Source organism: Macaca fascicularis, chromosome 11 (assembly GCF_037993035.2).
Source record: "Macaca fascicularis isolate 582-1 chromosome 11, T2T-MFA8v1.1".
In the NCBI taxonomy this organism is placed as follows: Eukaryota; Metazoa; Chordata; class Mammalia; order Primates; family Cercopithecidae; genus Macaca; species Macaca fascicularis.
Genome location: NC_088385.1, coordinates 3,336,364 through 3,357,174, shown reverse-complemented (window position 1 = coordinate 3,357,174; position 20,811 = coordinate 3,336,364). Strand labels below are relative to the sequence as shown.

The following is a 20,811-nucleotide window of genomic DNA, read 5'->3' as shown; positions in this document are numbered from 1 at the left end:
TTTAGGTGTGTGTATGTGCACATGTGTGTATACACACATGCAGGTGCACACACACATACAAATGCACACACACACAACATGGCCATTTTGGGAAGGTGCTGGGAAAATCAGAGAGAGGCATGTCCCATGAGCCTGGGATTGTTTCTTCACCTCTGACACTTTTTCCATTCCCAGCCTGAGCTCTATCACACGCACCCCAGGGGAGAAGGCACAACACAGCTGCTGAAAATTGGTGGTTGCAGTTGTTGCTGCTTCTGCTTCCCCGCTCCGGCTGTCATTATGACAGTATTTCTTTGGGTCACATCTGGCTGGTGGGGCATCAATGACTTGTGGTGGGGGAGAAGAAGGGAGTGGTGAAGGAAGAACACAAAAATACATCAGCAAAGGCAATCATATCTATTCCTACCCTCCACCCACCCTCCACTGCCACCTGCCTTCAGTTTGATGCCATGGAAGGCATGGGTCTGAAGTTTATGGGATGAGGCCCCACAGCACAGTCCCACACAATCATTTATTCTATGGGCTGTAGGCAGAAACTGCCTATTGGCAGAAGGATAAGGATGTTTCTGTCCTTGGCTGGTCAGAGGGACCCACCCGAGAAAGAAGGACCAGTTAGGGCCACTTGGGAATTTGGTCTGCTTTGCTAAACAAAATAAATTTGCCTAAGTGTAATAAGTTCAACTCCTTCTCTCTGTCTTACAAATTATTCAAAACCAAGTTCTTATTGAGCATGAATCTCAAATATGTTTTCCAATGTTCCACTTTAGCTTGAGGCAGAGGGGATCTGACCTTTGTCTTCGTTTTGAAAGCATCACAACGCGGCAGCTTTGCCGCGGCACGGGTGCAGCCATATTGCCATTATCCGCTTTAAAATTTAGTTGGCTTCCTAGACTGAGCTAATTGAACTGGACTGGATCTTATTTACGACTGAATCCTCAGAGCCTAGGAGCACCCCTGGCATGCAAGGACACTCAGGAAATGTTTGCTGGGTACCAGGTCCTCGGGCAAGTTTCAAGCCATCACTTACAGAGAGAGGGACGCATGTCATAGCAACACTGGGTGTTGGCATGTTGACTATCACATAAAAACTGAGAAAGAGGGATTTCGAATCAACAGGACATGGTGTTTTTAACGAAGTCACATGACAGAGTACTGTGCACCACATCTCTGTACGGTTACAAAACTCTTCCTTCCGATTCAGGAAGAAGTCGATGCCTCTCTTGGCATGATTTCCTTTTGATCTGGCAGCTCTGCTCAACGGGAAGCATTTGCTCCCCTCTCACTCTTCCCTGCTTTGGTTTGTAGACGTGTTCCCTGAGTAGGCTCTTAGATTGTTTTCACGATGGCCAAATACATTTGCCTATTTGCAAAACTCTGAAGGAGATGGTATTTGTAAGACTGGCAGTATGCTTTTTATTCACCCAAATTCTGGAGGACAGCGCTGGACTCTGGCAAGTCATTTCTCACGCTGAAGTTGGAGACACGATGAAGAATATATTTTCTGGAGTTTTTCCTAATAACGGACTTTGCCAGAATCGAGACAGCTCAAAGACGGAGTGTGGGTTTGCCTGTGGGGTAGGCTGTACAAAAATCTGGCACTTCAGAGGCTGGAAGCGCAGCAAAGTAGTGTTGGCTACTGGATAATAAAAGGGGCAACTTTAAGGTAAATGAAGATTTACTATTGATTGGGTGGCTCTCGAGAATGCTATTTCTCTAACTAATGCATGTGGGGTTTAATAGACGATGGGTGGATGGGTACAACAAACCACCATGTTGCATGTATACCTACGTAGCAAACCTGCACGTTCTGCACATGTATCCCAGAACTGAAAGTAAAATAAACATTTTTTAAAAAGCGTATTTCTAAATAGGCATCACATGACCAGCAGCATGTTTTGGGAATGGTAAAAATGCTGCCAATGCATTTGTCTGATGGACTATTCTAATATGTTAAGGTAAGATTAAAATAAAGAGTAAAAATTGAATAGCATGTCACAATGCTTCACAGTTCAATAAAAATGGTTCCTTTATATAATTTCTTTTTAGAAGATCAGGACTGACTTTTTCTCTTCAGCCCAAAGAATTCATAATTCTGCCTTCTAGCTCCCTTTTGAGGAAAGAGGCAAGAAAAGGATGAGGGCAGAAGGAACTCCGCATGGGAGGAGGAGTTGAACGGAACCCTTGTGCCAGCTTGGCCAGCTCATCCATGCCTGCACACCAGGGGTTTGCACTGTGGTGGGACACACTGAAAAAACGACCTTTCCCTAAGGCCAGCGGGTTGGGGAGGGGACTCGTGAGGGTGAAAAGCTCATGCCTTGTTTCTCAGGCAAGACCTGGAAGAAATCAAAGATGCTCTTCATCAACCATTGTATCGAGATGTGTATGTGACCCCAAGAGCATGGGGAGGAGGAGAAAGGGAGGTGTCAGGGAAGGGCTCACGGCCTCTGTGCCCCCACCCTCTGACTGCCCACTCATGCTACATACCCAGTACAGCACGTCCGTCCAGCCCTCCATGGTGATGCACTGGAACACCGTGAGCATGGCGAAGGCAAAGTTGTCAAAGTTGGTGATGCCGTGCTTGGGACCATCCCAGCCGGGCTTGCACACCGTGCCGTTCTGGCACTGCCGCCCATGGCCTGTTTCCAGCGCACAAGGGGAAGGGTCATCTTCTGCTGGAACATCTCAAATGGCCAGAAGAAGACAGGAGACGGGAGCAGCAGCGGGGCAGAGATGTGGGCAGAGAAAAAAGTCAGAGAGAAAAGTGACAGGATGAGGTTGATGGGATGGGCAAAGCAACCATGGCAACAACAGTGCAAGACACGCTTAAATCATGTCCCCTAGATGTGAATCAAGCAACATAAGAAAGTAGGCATTCCGTTTAGGCTGCCGTTAGTTTAGAAGGTCAGTCCTTTTCACTCACTGTTGTAAAAGCTGTATTTTAATCTCAGTAACTGATTTCTATTGCCCATTCTGTTGTAACATGTCAGCATCATAATCAAATGGCCAATCAAAAAATAATGATGATGCCACCACTGCAAGTGGAAACTGACCCAGAAAGCGATTAGGAAGTCTGTATTTTCTTTTTTTGGTGGTAGAGTTCTACAGACACTTGTATTGGAATACCAGAATTTAGGGTAAGGACAACACTGATGCAAACACTCCTTCACATAACCGATCCCATCCAATAATGCTTTCTAACTACCTGGGTCCATCACGTATTAGAGGATAAAACATTGCCAGGGATGCAAGTCACTTTACAGTGAAGCCTTATTTAGGTGAAAGACGGAAAACGGACTCTGACTGCTGTGCAGAGGGATCGCCTGCGGCCGTTTTCATTGCAGCCTGCGAGTACACACTACTGACTGTATTTCATGCATGTCATGTGGGACTTGGCAGCTCTGCCCTTTGCTCTGCAGCATGAATACCTTTCAGAAGAGAAGAATCATTTTCCGACCTCTAACCAAGACAGAGCGGCAGTGAGTAGCAGGGAGCGTGCTTCCTCAGTACGGACGCGGCTTGGTCAGGAAATAGTAGAGTACAGTGTCTGTGGCTAAAGGCAGCAGTTGGACTAATGCCACGTGCGGGAAATAGCTCCCAGCAAATTAATGAATGAAGATGTGACTGATATTTTGAGTGTGGAGATTGCTGGTAAATTTAAACAAGACCTGACTGATCTAAGAATTTCGATTACGGGAAAACACTGAGAAAGTCTTGGTGCTGGCTATGGAAGGTAATGGTGTGGAATTCACAAAAGTTCGTGAAATCAAGGACATTGTCCTGTCCTTAGACAAAGTAATGACAATAACAGACAGAAGAGACCCCAGTTCCAACAAATAAACGATTGCCTATAACAATGAAAATACGCTTCGAGAGAGAGAGAGAGAGAGAGAGAGAGAGAGAGAGCGAGCGAGCGAGAGAAATTGCTTATAGTTCTTCATTTAGAGACAACAGATCACCCAGGATTGTTCTCTGGTTTCATGTATCAAAACAATCATAAGTGTGATTACTTGGCCTACATTAGGCTCCGCATTGAAGATGACTGGCCGGTGGGCTGATTCTCAGTTGGTGGCTTTAAATTTGAAACTGTTCACTCCCAAGAGGAAGACCAGACGAGAAATATTAATCCTTAAGTAAGAGATAATTTTTAGGAGAATATAGTCTACTTGAAAACATATGCCTGATTGTGTCTTCCCAGCAGCAGTGGCAGCTCCTCTTCCTCCTCCTCCTCCTCCTCTTCATTGTCATCAGCACCTGCGTGGTCATCTTTGTGGCCTCCTCCTCCTCCTTGTTCTCTGCCAATTTCATTTCCTCCTCCTGCTCATTTTCCTCCTTCTCCTTCTCTTCCTCCTCCTTCTTCTCCTCTCCTCTCTTTCTCTCCCACTGACCCCATCAGCTTTATTGACTTACAAGTTACATGCCTCAGAATTTATCAGTGTAACTGTACAGCTTAATTATTTTTAGTAAATTTTTACATAGTCATGCAGCCATAACCACAATCCGTTTTAAAGCACGGCCATTACTCCCCGAAACCCCCCTCGCCGGTTTGCAGTCAATCCTTGCTCCCATCCCCAGTCCCTGGCAACCTGATCTGCTTTCTGCCTCCATTGCTTTGCCTCCTCTAGAAATTTCATATAAATGGAATCACACACTATGAGGCTTTTTATGTCCATCTTCTTTCACTTAGCATAACGTTTTGAGCTGCATCCGTGCTGTTGCATATATCAGTAGGCTCTGTTCCTCTTTATTGCTGAGCAGTGTATTTCATTGTATGTTTATCCGTTCACCAGCTGATGGACGTCTGGATTGTGTCCAGGTTTGGGCTATTATGAATAATGCTGCTTCCTGGCTTATTCTTGGGCCAGTGCTTAAAGTTGTGCGTGAGTCCTGTGTTTGTTGATCAAGGTGCAAAGGTCTGCACTGCTGGTCCCTGAACTGTTAGAGAGACAGTATCCACACCATTTCCTTCTTTCAGGGTCTAGCTCCCAGGAGGGCTCCATTAACGCAGCTGAAATAAGCAGTCCTCTGACTACAACTTTTTATGACTTTTTAAAATGTGAAATCTTTAGAGATTTGGATGTGACACTACAAAAAAGAGGGAGACTAAAATGCAAACCCTAAGCCTAAATAATACATGAAAAAGTGGATAATGAGCACCTAAAAATTTGAGAGTTGAGAGACCGGAAAACCAAGAGCCAAGTAGATCATTAATTCTGTTGGGTTCTCACCCATTCTAGTCATAGCTTCCTAGAGAGACGTGTTCAGTCGCTGTGATAAAAGTGCTGGAATGATAGGAGAGACGGGACAAAGAGAGACGGTGAAAAAGTGAAGGGGAAGCTCTTGCATCTTTTTCACATGTTTTGCTTTTTCGCAGAATAAAGATGCAGTTTATCTTTACATTGGGACCGCTCACCCGACAGCATTCCCTGCACTCTCAATTCCTGAGACGTCACAAAGAGGGCAAAGGAGAAGGCTGCCAAAGGGAGTTCTGAGTGTCCTCAAGGAAGAAAAACGTCTCTGGGGATTTTACGAATATCTGTGAAAAAGAAAATGGCATCAAGGGGAAGTGGTCTCACTGATAAAAGAGAAAGGGATGATGAGATTCAGAAACATTATCTAAAGGCTCTAGTGCCATTTCGCTATTTAAAATCTGATTTGAACAATAATGAAAAAGATTTGAGAACAATTAAGAAGCAGTGATGATCTGGTAAAAATAGGTATCTATAAAAAGCACTAAAGCGAACACTTGAAAAAATGTGAACACACACAAATCAGCAGGTCCTAGCAACACACACTCTAGGGTGAGGAGAAATTTGCTTAAAACATAAAAATGTGTTGGTTTTCTTTTGCAGAGTCATGAAGTCCTGGGGAGGAAAGTGGGAACATGAGGTGGGAGAAGGAAACAAAGCAATGCAAGTTCTGTATTTTAAGACAGACATGAAGAGAAGTAGAGTCATTCTGGAAAGTCCAAATTAAGTTTTCGGTAAAATAATGGAGGTGAAGATTAGGAGAGATTTTAGAAACGCAGTTAATATCAACAAAAACACGAAATCCTGGGAGAGCTCCAGTTAGTGATTCCAAGGAGAAATCACTGAAGACAGAAATCAATTACTTTTTTAAAACTCAACTTTAAGGACTGAATAGAATGAAGATGATTTCATTTCTAGGTTTTAGCCAACCAATTCTGTGCCAGTCTCAGGGGTAATTACTGTGCTTGGGAAGCTATTCAGAGTGACCTGGCTCAGCACACCATCAAACAGATGGGACAACCAGAAACAAAAGGTATCGGCATATGGTGATGTGTCTGTTGAGGAGCTGAGAAGGCGCCGTGCAGATGTCCCCGGGATTAGGGAAACGCTGCGTCTTCTGAGACCATCTTCACCAGGGGCTGTTGCCTGGAAGGGCAGTCTAGAGGCAGAATATGGTTCACCTGAACAATTCCATAACTTTCTTTGTGGATTTTGTTGGAAACATGGATCAAAATCCAATGTATTTTGAAATCTAGAGATATATAAAATTCACAGTCTGTGAAATAATATTGGACTATAAAATAATTTGATGTAAATCTCATCAAAAATTACGAGGGCTCACAAAGCACTTTTGTGTAATCTAAATTTGCAGAAAATAAGGTAATTCAACCCAAAGTCTGAAATTAAGAAAAAAAAAAAAAAGAAAGAAAAAATTTGAACCACCCATTCCAAAGTTTATATAAAACTCTCCAAAACACTTAGGGGTTGGTTTCAAAGCCTGCAAGTATTTGGTCTTCTCCACGGCTGCACAGATATGTCTGGGTTCTTGCACATTTTCCTTCCTTGTCTGCACTGCCGACTATGTGGGTGGACAAGGGCTTGATGGCAGCAGCATCATGTTGTGCTAAGAGTGACAGAGTGGGTCCTGGCTTGTGATCAGATGGCAGGTTTGGGAACGAAGGGACAGCAAGCTCTTGATTGCAGAGTATTTGAGAGGACAGGCTTCTGCAGCTGTGTCCTGGGCCCCTCTTCCCAGCAGGGACTCTGGTTCAGGTGAATGAGGGAGGCCACCTTCTCATGGAGCCTGGTAGGGCTCTTCTCTCTGGAGCACTTCTGTTGTTGTCCTGGCCCCCTTGGCTCATGGCCATTTCTGTGATGGGAGCCTACTTCTCTTCTGAACTTGCAGGCAAAGATAAACCCATCACATCAACCATCTGATGAGTCTCTTGGTAGGAGGCAACCTCTCAGGCACTTTTCCTGGTCCTGTTTACTATCAAGGATGGACAATGTGATCCTAAATTGGTCATTCCAATTGGGGAGGCCAAGTCTTATCTTTGTCCTAAGAGAAGAGGAGTCCATGACAGGTTCAGTACTTGGCGTGACCTCTTCACTGGGCCCTGGGGCTCTGACCTTGAGGACGGCTCCCTTCCTGTGCCATGCTTTCTTTGTCTGCCATGCCCACCATTTTCTGACTCTCCAGGGTCACTGAGGCCTGGAAACAAAGCCCTGGACTTCCAACCAGAATTCAGGGCCACTTATTCCCACAGGCCCTTGCAAGAGCCCACGACTGGCAGAAAACACACTTGGGCTGCTTTCTCGTTAGGATGATGGAAACCGCCTGCAGTGTTGGAGCCCCTCTCCTTAGCTCTGTGGTGCACAGACATCTGATTGCACAGCAGGGCCGCCATCTTCAGCTCGACGGCTGAATTCCACCATTTCACTCTCCCCCATTTTGCTGGTGAGAGCCTCACCATCATCACTGCTGAACTGACGGGGAATCTTTGAGACTCCACATGTCTATGACTTCCTGAGGAGTTCGAGTCAAATGGTCATTGATAATTTCAATACAACTGCATCAACTTTAGACATACCACAGTCAGTTCTTAAGGAGTCTTAAAACGAGCTCTCACAGGGCCACATAAGTCAATAAATTTATTGGTCCTGAGCTAGCTACAAATCAACCTGAATAAAAGGAAGGATTTTAATTAAAGGGGAAAATATTATTCACCTATGGTTTGGCATTTCTTTAAGCAAGGCTGAAAATCTCAGAATTTTAGCTACAGGCAAGATCTCCTTTTTCCAATTTAACAAGGATTCTATTTTTGAAAACAGGATAGTTTATTTTATATGATTATGACCCAAGTAATTTGGAAATTCTCTCTAGAGTGAAAAAACAGTCTCCTGTTAAACAGACTTCTATCCAAAAAGTGAAAACATTGGTGTGATTCTGTGTCTATAGGAGTATACGTTCTGTGTGTGTGGTTTTTTGTTTTGTTTTTAGGACGGCGGCTATGTGGAAATAAACTAGAAATCCCCTCAAATATGCAGTTAATCCATCCAGTCATACTAGATTATACATAGAAAGTATTCTATTTTGATTTCTCTACGAATTTCACCCCCTGTTGTTTGGAAGGACTATCCCTCCTCACCCCAGCGAAGCGAGAGGTCCCATTTAACTGAATGCTGGGACTGAGTGGGAATGAGGGGCAGTGTCAATGGAGAAAATTAGGTATCCTTCACTGTTCCCGGCAGATGATGCTCCCCTTTCTCCACCAAGATGCCAAAAACTAAGATGATGGATCTTGCTGTGTGAAAAAAAATCACATACATTTAACACGGCTAGCCCATTTGGGGCGGGGGATATTTTTTCAACAAGTTCTTTGTGTTAAGCTGCTTTATCTGTCTGTTTAAAAGCCTTGTCAATTTCTGTTTAAATGTTTCTTTAAAAGGCCAAGCTGCGATGTCAGTAGCTTTAGCAGCAGCTTGCAGCATATCCTGCAAGCCAAAATTCCAGTGCCACGCAGGGAAGTGCCTAATGAACCAGCACTGCTGTTAAATATATTGATTTATGGAAGGAACGTGAAGCGAGAAGGCTCAAAAAGGAAGGGACTGGGAGTCATGGGGTAGAACTAAGCCTTCTCCTTGAAGGGAGGAAGTTTGGCTCCTGGCAAGGGGGTGATTCCCACCTGTCCTCCTCCCCCACCTGGAATAGGGGCTCAGGGGCATCTGCCTGTGAATGGAGAAACAGAAACAATAATTACAGAGGATCTGGAATCAGCACCATGAAGGTAGAAAGATCTTAGAGTGGTGCTGGGAGAGCCTATTGCTCAGGGCTGAGCAGCCCCCCTGAAAGGGCACCCGACGGCCAGCCACACTGAAACGTGGAAGGAGCAGAGACTGACGTTCCCAGGTCAGCCCTGATTCTTAAAACACTCAGGGTGGGCTTGAAAAGTGGCAGATTGATGAAAGATAGGATCTAAGTTATTCAAATATTTCTCAAATTGTGTAGCTTATTGAAAAGTGCTGAACGAAGTTTGCGTTAGGCCGGTTTAACAGATTAAAACAAAAATTGGAACTGAGAAAAAAAGGATATGGGTCTCTCTGCCTCTCACTTAAACACGCCCAGTGGGCGTCTGAGTGAACGGGACCTTCCCCGGGCTCTGCTGGTCATGCTGGTGTAGCCAGCAGCGGGAAAGGAAAGGTGCTGGGAGTGACAGAGGCCAGGGCCTTGGGAGCACGGCTGCCTGCCCCTCTTACCTGCTATGCCCTCCTGGTTGTAGCAGGTCTTGTGCATCTTCCCCATGAAGAGCTCCAGGCCGATGATGGCATAGATGATGATGACAAACAGCACGAGCAGGGCGATGTGCAGCAGGGGGACCATGGCCTTGATGATGGAATTCAGGACCACCTGGAGACCTGCGGGGACAGAGCCACTCACTGAACCAAGTGTCACCGCGGGTACCGTGCTGACGCCATCTCATGCCGTCTTCCGGCAACTCTGCGAGGAAGGAACTGCCAGCCCTGGTGTTCAGATGAGAAGACTGAGGCTCAGAGCCACACACCAAGGATTGATGGTGCAGGGGTCTAAATCCAGGTTGGCCTCACTCCAAATCTGTCTTGGAGACTCATCCAAAGCAAAGGACTGGCAGCTGCTGTACTTCTGAGGGGAAGAACATGTTGTTTCCATCCATAACTATCAGATTGTGTAATATCCCATCTTACAGGCAACCGAGCACCTTTTTCTCCCAGGGCAGCGTCTCAGGACAGTGAGAGCTCATGTGGACTCAAGACGGCCCTGCAGGGACTCACTTGTCCTCAGGTTTTCCCCACAGTGGGACTCAGAAAAGTTCCAGAGCTGGGTGGTGCTGACGGTTGTACAACGTGTGAAGATACTGCCACTGAGCTGGACACTTGAAAATCATTAAAATGATCAATTTTGTTATGTTCTTATTACCACAAGAAAAGAAACTCTAGAAAGCACCCAGATCCTTCTGGTAAAAAGAGTCAAGGAAAAGCCCGCCTGGGGACGTGGGTGTTGTCGGTGAGGTCTGGGGCTTGCACCGTGGTCTGTGGGGAGAAGGCCCCCCTTACTAAGCTTGGCTACATCAGAAATAACACACTGGGGATGCTACTTACTTAAAGCGACACTGCAAATCATTCGCAAATGACAGGAAGGTGGTTACCAGCAAGTCACCCCCAGATGACACCCAGCCCCGAGAAAGTCACGTGTGAGATTCCTGCCCAGGCGAGTGCAGTGCGTCTTCACCTTCCAGGTGAGAATGTGGAGGCAGCTCCTGCTTCCCTCCAGCAGAGCCAGTGGTGCAGAAAGTCGCCCTGAGTGCCACCTCTGATACACACAGGACAGGACACCCCGTCCAGGTCACACTACACAGGTCACTTTTTGTGTCTTTACCTTCTGTGTGTGGGGCATTTCACCCTCACGTTTATCCACCGTGCTTGCCCCTGGGTAAACTAAGGCCGGTCACCCCCTTCCCAGACCCTGAGGCTGTTGTTGGTGCTTTTCATTCCGGTGGTGTGATTCTCACAAGGCTGATTAGAACGATTCTTCCCAGCTATTAAGCCAAGCTGGGAAGATTAAAAAAAAAAAAAAAAAAAAAGGAAAAGAAAAGAAAAGCTGGAATGATTTTACCTGCGAATTAATGAGAGTGCTTGCAGCCTCCCATTAGAACAAGATGTTTTCAGATTGAAATGATTCCATTAATTAGCAAGTTGTACACACATTAGTGTTAGAGTATGCAGAGCCGCGAAGAAAGTTGAAAATTGAACCGCAAAGCAGCTTTCAGGGCATCTGCTGGGGGTGGGGGTGGGGGTGGGGGACGTGTACCAAGTGCTACTCGAGGTGGGAGGAACCCCAAATCTGGGCTACCCAGGCATAAGGGGGTGTCTCGGTGGGCCTCAGTGCTACAGCCTCCAATGGCAAGAGAACGGTGGGTGTGGGACATAAAAGGACACCCACTGGGAGGCTCCCCTCCAGGCCGCAGCTAGAGGGCTGCTCAGCAGGCTGCCTCAGGCCTGCTGGAACTTTGAATGCCTTCCTCTGCTCTTAGGATGAAGACAAGATCCTTCCTGGGCCCCTTCAGGACCCTGTCGGGTCTCCTCCACCCACCTCTCCACTGACTGCCTCTCCCCAGCCCACTCCAGTAAAACAGCTCTTCTTTCAGAAAGTGGAATATGCTACTGTTCCTCCCACCACAGGGCCACCACACATGCTGTTCCCTCAACCTGGAATGCTTTTCCCCGCTTCCCTCCTACTTATCCTTCACTCTCAGCCCAAGCATCTGTTTCCCCAGGGTCCATCATTTCCCCAGGGATCATCACCCAACTCCCAGACCAGAGACGTGTCCTTTAAGTCTTCCTTGGAACGATTTCCCTTCCTCTGGAGAGTGCACCTCAGTTTGAAATGTTATGTTCCTTCACGGGATTTTAAAACATTTATATCTGTCTCTCACACTAGGCTGAGTTTTGTGAGGAGGGACTGTGCCTGTTCGTCTCCCTGTTTTGTCACTAAGGCCTGGCTTGGTGCTGAGCATATGTGGGAACTCAGTAAATATTTACTGAAGGACTGACAAAACTTATCATCTAAATAAACGCTATTGCTGTCCTGCAGCGCTGCTGAGTATTGCTGCACAGACATCTGCTTTCCAGATAGGTGTCTAAGGGACAGGTGAGTGTCAGGGCCTGCAGGGGACACAGGCCACTGAACAGGCTGGAGAGAGGCCAAGCGGAGTGAAAGCAGCTTGTGGGCATCGTTTCAGCTGTCAGCGATGCCATAAGAATTCCTGCCAAACGTCCTGTTCCTCACACCCCCGTCCAGGCTGGGGGTGCCACTCACCTGAGCACCCAGGCCAGAAAATTGATCTCCTAGGCTCCTCCTTCCACCCAGTAACCAAGTCCTGCCGGGTTGGTTTCAAAGTATCTTTAGACATGAATACATTTTTCTTACTGTATAAATCATATATGCTAATTATAGAGAAAACAGAAAATACTTATTATAGAGAAATTACAGAACACAGGGAAGCAAGAAGAAAAAAAGCAATCACTCATTGTCCTGGCCCCAGGAGAAGAGCCACTGTCAGTCCTTCCCGTCCACGACTCGTTTTCCTCCTCTGTCCCCTTCGTGCTCGTCATTTGGTCAACTGGTCTCCCGGCTTTCAGTGTTGCCCGGTTTTTGAGTGACACTTAAAATGCTCTTCCTGAAGTACACACTGGAACATGTCCCTTTGTAGCTGAAAGTCACCCAGTGACTCCCTGTCACCTCCAGGTAAACTCACCTGCCTTCTTCCCCAGTTTGATCTCAAATGACTCCCAGTTTATACGTCAGGCTTGAGCAATACACCCTGCAGTTCTCAGGCTTCGTGCCTCCAATCCCAGCGCGTGTGGTTCCCCCTGCCTGGAATGCCATTCCCTGCCTCGCTGAGAGCTGCTTGAGTCTCAGCATGTCTTCTCATCTTTGTGTCTCAGGCACGTGGGAGGGACTCCGTGAACATGGAGCCAAGTCACATTCGTAAGCACAGGGTGCCTTCAGAAGGCAGAAACCACGAGAATGAAGGAATTGGAAACAAAATCATTCAATAATCATTAGAAGAAATTGAAGGTGTTTTGTCAGGAACGGTGAAAAGGCACAGGCAGGAGGGTAACGTCAGTGATTTTCAGAGGATCTCAACTGCTATTTGAGGAAGAGGGATTAGATGAGTTCTGTCTGACCACAGAGATGGAACTGCGACCAGCTGGAAAGTGTCCGGGAAAGACTTAGGTTCAACACAGATAAACACTTATCTGTCCAAGAAACAGGCTGATCTGAAGGTGGAGTAGGGTGCTCTAAGAGATAGTGGATTCCCCATCCACAGATGTATCCAAGCAGTGACTTGAGGAAGTGCCTGGCTGGGGATTCTGCCAGTGGGTGAAGGACTGCCCTGGAACACCAAAGGCCCTCCGACTTGATGAGCGTGTCCTGAAGACTTGCCATGGGCAAGAGCAGCCCTCAGCACTCTACTGGATCATTCCAGCTCCTCCCGGCAACAGCCCTCGGAAGTAGGCACTGTTCGTAACCTATGCTTCAGATGAGAAGAGTGGGTCCAGAGCACTGGAGTGATCTGCCCAGGGTCACACAGCTGGGAAGTGGTGGCACAGGGCTCAGTGCCAGGTGGTCTGGCTCCTAGCCTGTGGCTTCACTACTGTGCACATGCCCCCCACACATTTAAACAGTGGTTCTCAGCCTCCATGACCTGAGTCTATAAAGCAGTGACACGTGCTTGCAACATCTGCTGGGAAGGCAGGAGAGTCTAGTGGAGTCCCTGCTTCCAGGAGAGCCCAGATGTTTCCTAGGCTGGTCCAGGAAAGGCTCTCGCTTCCATCTGCTTTCCTCGCGGCTCGCCTGGGGTGGCAGAGCCAGGCTGGCTTGTGAAGGCGTGCAGCCAGACTTCCTCCTCTCCACCCTGCCATGTAGAGTTTGGCTCTCGGGGCCTGGATGTTTAACAGCTTCTTGGGATTGGCTCACAGCTGCCCCAGAAACAGCTCCTCCAACTCAAGTTCTAATTTGGAAAACACACGACATTTCTCCACCCAAGTGTTCTCAGATAGGCCATGCTCACAGCTGATAAGCGAGTGTCGGGCCTTCTTCAGGGCTGGCTGCTCATGTTGGTGAAAGAAAACGGGCCCTAGATAAGCCTGGTGAAGCAACTGCTGTCAAATGTTCTGTGAACACAAGATCACTATTGGCCCACGCATGTGAGGAGCCTGTTTTTCTAGCCCTAAATCAGGGTAAGATCTGACAAACACATGTGTACTTAAGGGACCAACAGGACTGAATATGTGACAGGAGAGCTCTACTGGAAAATTTGGAACATACGATTCCATGCAAAGATCAAACAGCACGTAACCTAGAAATTCAGTCTCGCTAGTTTGCAGCTCATGTCAAGTGACTGCCTCTTGGTGGGTGGGAAGACTCTCAAGGTACCAGGAAGACCTTCCAGGGAGACGGGGCCTTGGGCAGTGGCATCATTCAGTGCTAGGCTTGGGAAAAGGGGAGGACGGAGTTTAGCCAGCAGACATGGCTTTTCCTTTCTTCCTCTTACAGTGCTGCCTGCATTCCCTCTGGGGTGCAACTTGACAATTCCAGTTAGGAAAGGCTTAGAGGACCTGCATATATAAATCATCCTGTTTCTCCTTAAAAGGTCAAGAGAAGCCACCTATTGCAGAAAGCAGTATCTGGCACCTTTCTCTATGGTGGTTTTGAGGTTAGTCTGGAAATGCCCAGATTGGTCAAAGTTGGTGCTTCCGTTACCTGGTCCAGACTGTCCACCATGACTGACGAGGGCTGACAACAGATCCCACCCTCTTTTGCTTTACAAAACAGCATCTCACCAAGCCCTACTTTTGGGATGAGTTGTTCTGCTCAGAGACCCAGGAATATGATCACAAAAGAGTATGAAAATGCCTTTATGAGTAAGAGGAAAATGAGAACTTCTGGGGCTGGAGGGTAACGTGCCTGATTCAAGGCTCCTCTTAAGGACTCTGTTCTTTTCTTTTTTTTTTTTTTTTTTTTTTTTTTGAGACGGAGTCTCGCTCTGCCGCCCAGGCTGGAGTGCAGTGGCCTGATCTCAGCTCACTGCAAGCTCCGCCTCCCGGGTTTATGCCATTCTCCTGCCTCAGCCTCCTGTGTAGCTGGGACTACAGGCGCCCGCCACCTCGCTCGGCTAGTTTTTTTGTATTTTTTAGTAGAGACAGGGTTTCACCGTGTTAGCCAGGATGGTCTCGATCTCCTGACCTCGTGATCCGCCCGTCTCGGCCTCCCAAAGTGCTGGGATTACAGGCTTGAGCCACCGCGCCCGGCCAGGACTCTGTTCTTTTCATGTGATCTTCAACCCATAGTTCCCTCTTTTGAATTCATATTTCGAGTCATTTCACATGAAATGGGAGGGCACAGGGAGAAACTGTTGAAGACCCTAGAATTGGAGATCATTGCCAATGTTAGATTCCATTGTTTGGATTCCACACCGATGCTCTGCTTTTCGGTTGGTGTTTAGGCACGAATGTGTCACGTTCCCAATTACTCAGACTCGAAGATTCCAGCCAAGCCTTAGGAAGGTATGAAAATGATCACGGAGGCTTGATGACAGAATTCATCAGAAGACAACGCTGAGAATCACTGAACTAGGAAGAGAGAAGTTTGGGTTTAGGGGGTTGGTGGGCACAAGTTTCTCAGAGATGGACTCAGAGTTTGCCATGACAGGAAGAGGACTTTGGGATCACCTAAGTGCCTTCATTTCACTCGCTCAAAGACTATTTACTGAGCTAAGCTATACGGGCCATGAGCCATGCTTGCTGTGTTAGAGATGGGAATATGGTGGTGACTAAAAGGCCTGCAGGCCTTGCCCTCACAGAGCTTGTAGGCAGCCAAACATTAGTCAAATAATCACGCAGTGGACGTATAATAACAAACTCTGTGAAGAGTCTTAAAGAAGCAGAACAGGGTACCACGAGGGTCCTCCTTTGGCATGGAGGCTGCAGAAAGGCTTTCCACGAAGTGGTGCTTAAGCTGAAGGCTGAATGGGGAGAGGACCTGGTCAGGTGCGTGCAGGCAGAGGGTGCCGGCGCCAGGGCCGTGAGGTCCAGACTGTGACGTAGCCTGGAAAGCTATCGGACACCCAGGGCTCTCCGTCTGTCAGCCCCATGCTGTTCCTGGCTTTGTTCTCTCTTTTTTTTTTTGACACGGAGTCTTGCTCTGTCACCTAGGCTGGAGTGCAGTGGCGCGATCTCAGCTCACTGCAAGCTCTGGTTCCTGGGTTCACACCATTCTCCTGCCTCAGCCTCCCAGGCAGCTGGGACTACAGGCGTTTGCCACCGCGCCCGGCTAATTTTTTGTATTTTTTAGTAGAGACAGGGTTTCACCGTGTTAGCCAGGATGGTCTCGATCTCCTGACCTCGTGATCCGCCCGCCTCGGCCTCCCAAAGTGCTGGGATTACAGGCGTGAGCCACCGCGCCCGGCCTTGTTCTGTCTCTTAAAAGAAATCCCTGGAAAGAGGTTTGAGGAACCAGTTTGTTGCTTCTGTGTGAAGTCAGAGGAAGCAGGTATCACTTGTACTTTCAGGGAAACCAATTCAGGAAGCTCACGAGGAAGGTCCTCCTGATAACGTTGTCACTTGTAAAGTGGAGGAAATAATCCCCATCTGGTGCCACAGAGGGGCAGGGGAAGGACAGCATTAGGCTAAGGTCCTCTGCTCTGCTGGCTTTACTGGGGCAACGTTAACCACAACTTCTCAGCAGACCCAATCCAACAGAAGAGAGGGCTGTGGCACCATGTGAGATTCTGCCAATACGGACAGCCTAGATGAAAAGAAATGGCGAGTCGACCCCAAGCCTGGGAAAACCCTCCACACGTGATATCCCTGAACCCAATGCAGTCAGGGCTTCCCAGGAGGGGGGCTGACTCTGTATTCTGCTGTGCTTCAAGCAGCATTAAGGTGACAGCTCACTTTCAGGACTGGGGCAGGAGTCAGGACATGGAGTTTTAGAAAGCTATTCCATAACTTGAACTGGCTGTCCTTGCAGAATGGAAGAGAAAGAAATACTGCTTAATCCAGATGTCTGATTAGTTGAATGATGGCTGAGTGAGACTGGCCCTACCAAAACAAGTTATGCCTTCTGTATTTCCCAACAAACTTTAGCCAAATCCAAACAAAAAGAGTCACTAGATGATGGGCAAATTCTAAGCTTCCCTACAAATCCTTCCTCTTAGAATTAGATGCCATCTGAAAGAAACACATTTCTCTTAAGACAGGTGTTCAAGGCCAGGCACAGTGGCTTTCAGCCTGTAATCTCAGCACTTCAGGAGGCAGAGGTGGGCAGATCACTTGAACCCAGGAGTTCAAATTTACAGTGAACTATGATCACATGACTGCACTCCAGCCTGGATGACAGAACAAGACCCTGTCTTTAAAAAAGAAAAAGAAAATTGAAAATAATTTTTTAAAAAACTTAAAGAAAAAAACCAGGTGTTCAAGTGAAGGGCACTGTCCTTACTGTGCCCACTGAGTCCTATAATTGCCCTTGAACCTCACTAACCTTGGACTTGCAATTCAGATTCTAAGAAAGTGTAGATCAAACACCAGCTTCTCCCAGAGGGGAATCTAGAATGAAGCCTTCCATCCTCAGCTACGTCCTCTATCTGAGAAAATACTATGGGAGAGTCTCTCCCTTCCCCAATGAGAGAGGCAGGTGTACCCGGGCTTTCCCCAGATGGTCAAGGTTCCCTTTCTTGAGGCCACCACAGACAGCTACGCCATCCCTCACTCGTGCATCTTCCAGGCACCTACGGAGAACCTATGAAGCACTCTGCTGGTTGCCATGGGAGGCGGGAGAAGGAGGAGAGTGCAGTGGTTGAAGAAGAGGGATCCTTGGAGCCAAAGGACCCCAATGAATCCCAATCCCACCATGTCTCAGCCACGTGTCCTTGTACCAACGATTGACCTCATCTTAAAGACAGGATGATCGCTTACCTATCCCATAAGGTTGCTGTGAGGATTAAACAAGCTAATTTGTGCAAAGTTCCCAGAACAACGTCAGGCCCACAGTCAAGGCCACATCAGTGATAGTCATTGTCATTTGAAGTGTAGCCTTACAAGCATGACACAGGTCTCAGTGGGACCCTTTAGGGTGAATGAGCACATAGGTCCCCTAGGATCTTGTCAAAATGTGGATTCTAATTCTCCATTGTGGGCGGGGAATGAGTTTGCATTTCTAACCAGGTCTCAAGTGACACCGCAGCGGCTGCTCCACCAGACAGCAGCCAGGCCCGGGGGCACGCTGGCCGTCCTGGGAGGCTGCAGCAACCTTGTCCAGTCTTGTTGGGGCTCCGAGATGCTCTCAAGCAGCGACTGGATTTTTGCCTGCATGGGGCTTATCCTCGATACATCACTCTTTCAAATAATTTGTATAATCAGTAAAGCGCGTGAAGCCAACGCTGGATGCAGAAAATACCATATACGCTAACTGGTGTGAGGGTCCTGCGGGATTATTTATTAAGTTTTTAATTTTAATTTTTATTTGTAAACACATGGCCACTGCAGAGGGCCAGACCGGGAGCCACATACCTGCACCACACTGCTGGGGAGCACAAATGATGTGTGAGTGCCTCTCCTCCCAGCAGCAGTAACAGCCATTTAACAGAGGGATGCAGAGAGGCACAGCCCAGTGAAGCAGCTTTACAGGTTTGAGCAGCTCCACCTGAATTCCCCTCTCGCTGGTGGCTTCTGTCACTGCCACTCTCATGGAGCTTGCATCATCCTCAAGGTTACTGACGGCTCCAACGGGCCCATCCACGCCTTGGCTTGGCCATCATTTTCCTTGACCTATTTGATATTATTGATGACTTGCTTCTTTTCAAAATGGTCTCTCCTCGTCTTCATGGCAGGGCACAATTTTGGTTCTCCTGTAACTCCATATTTAATTCTTCACTTCCGTTATTCCCTCCCTCCCCTCTGGGCCTCTTTGAGTCTGAGGAATATCACAGAGGCAAAAATGATGCAGTCCCTGCCTATGAGCTTTCAGCTAGATGGGGAGGCAGCCATGGAAACAGCTCATTGCAAAACCAGTGATAATATTCCTAAGAATTATGCCCAAAGGACTGCGGAAGCATAGAAGAGAGGGAGAGACTATCTTCACCTAGGAAAATAAGAAAACAGTTCCCAAAAGAGTGGACCTGTGAGCTGTGTCCATGGGTGGAGCTTCTCTCTGCCCTTTTATTCTGTTAGTCTTCTGCCCTTTCTGTGGCTCTCTCTAAACTCTCCCTCTCTCAGAAAATTCATGCACTTCACTCCTTCCTAAGAGCCCAACAGTGACCACTAAGTAGATGCACCCACACCTGTACTTACATTTATTTTCTTCGTCCTCTCTTCTGAGTTCAAGACATGCTTCACAAACTTACTACATATTTCTATGAGGTTGTCCCACCATCTCCTCACACTCACATTAAGATAATTTGAGATGACTGGTGCTTTTTATGAAGGCATGACGGGGTAAAGAGAATCACAAGGGTGGCCTGGAAGTGGCAGTAACAGTGATCTATTAGCATCACTAGACTGATGAAGTGGAAAGAGTGGTTACAGAAAGTGGGAAGGAGAGCATTTTGTAGAAAGGACCATCCGGAGAGGCTGTGACAATGCCAGCCCAGACCTGCAGGGAAGGATCTGGGGAAAGAAGGACCTGACCTCACCGTGCTCCCACCTGCTGAGCTCTTGCTTGGCTCTCCATTGACTGAACCCAACTACAAGCTGGGGATGAGGCAGCCTGTTGACGGAGGCCATCTGGTCAACTCCCCAGCCAGAGAGCAGAGTGGGGAAGGGTGGAGGGCAGATGTGGTAGCGCAATTGGAGGATGGCTGGCAGACAAGACAGAGTGGCTTTCTACGTGCCACCGTCACCCTTCCATTAAGCCAGGAGGAGGTATTCCATCTGGAGGGCTTCTAAGTTTTGTGAGCCAACAAGTTCCCTCCCAGGGACAGTGATCAGATAAATATCCTCTTACTATAACTCACTAGCCAACGCTGGGTCCTCATCTTCCAAAGTCATACCTGACTGCGTCTAAAAACGAGTGCTCCTTTTAGCATTTGTGGTGGTGACAATCACCACTGTCATCATCAGGTTGTGACTACTAGCCCACGCTTACTTCTGATCTCCATGAATCATGCTGCACTGGCTAGAAGATGGAGATGTGATGAGTCTCACAGTTCATGTTTTCTGCCTTCATTTGGCTGACGAAGTAACAGACACTTTTAATGGTCTCCCAGGCTTAATGGCTTTCAAAAGAAAATACGTCTAGAACTAGGAAGGGCAGATAGTTCTCCCTCGGGGAGAGGAGGGAGTTTATCACGCTGAGCTTCCAAAGTGTCTAACGCATTTTCTTACTGGGAAAAAAAAGCTTCCTACAAACAGGGAAAGAACTATAGCCTGTATAGCTTTCCTACAGCCTCAAGTTTTATGATTTTTGCATGTTCTCATTAGAGTGTCCTTATTCATTAGAGATTTTCATTTACTTTTAATTTAGCCTTTCCATATTAATAAATTCTGCATCCCACACATGGTATGAGGAACACTAAAGGAGGGTTCTTGTCCTAGGAAAGGGATGGCGGATAACTGGTTCCCCAATAAATTAAAACTTTGGGAGTAATTAAAATATCAACCTCCAAGTCGAATTAATTTTTTGTATTATCAATGTGAACTGAAAACAGAAGTTCAGAGAAAAAGAGAGAAAAGAAACCCTGTGTTAGAAGAAAATTGCATATGGTGAAAGGGAGACAAGATGATCTAAAGCAAACAACAACAATAATAATATTAACTACCATTTCCCGAGGACTCAGCACCTGCTGGGCACCCCTGAAGTGCTTTACATACATTGTTTCATTTAATTCTCCAACCCTCTTGATACACATAAAAGAACTGAGGCTTAGGTAAGACAGATACATTGTCCCAGATTACACACTTGGTAAATGGCAGAGTTGGAGTTAGAAACCAAGTCAACGTGAAGCCACAACTTCCACTCCTTAGC

General features: G+C 47.2%; 1 protein-coding gene across 35 annotated transcripts in view; it reads right to left on the bottom strand.

Annotated features, from left to right (window-relative positions):
- Nucleotides 1-20,811, bottom strand: part of CACNA1C (calcium voltage-gated channel subunit alpha1 C) — a 742,107-nt gene that overhangs the window by 204,367 nt on the left and 516,929 nt on the right. For 33 of the 35 annotated variants that reach the window (XM_045366394.3, XM_045366391.3, XM_045366401.3 and 30 more), the window contains exons 6-7: nucleotides 9,504-9,662; nucleotides 2,485-2,681 (exon numbers count right to left, since the gene is read on the bottom strand). In XM_045366394.3, the coding sequence (XP_045222329.2) occupies nucleotides 2,485-2,681; nucleotides 9,504-9,662 (356 nt within the window). The remainder of the gene's footprint in view (nucleotides 1-2,484; nucleotides 2,682-9,503; nucleotides 9,663-20,811) is intronic. The other 2 variants (XM_045366399.3, XM_045366417.3) reach the window with 1 other exon arrangement.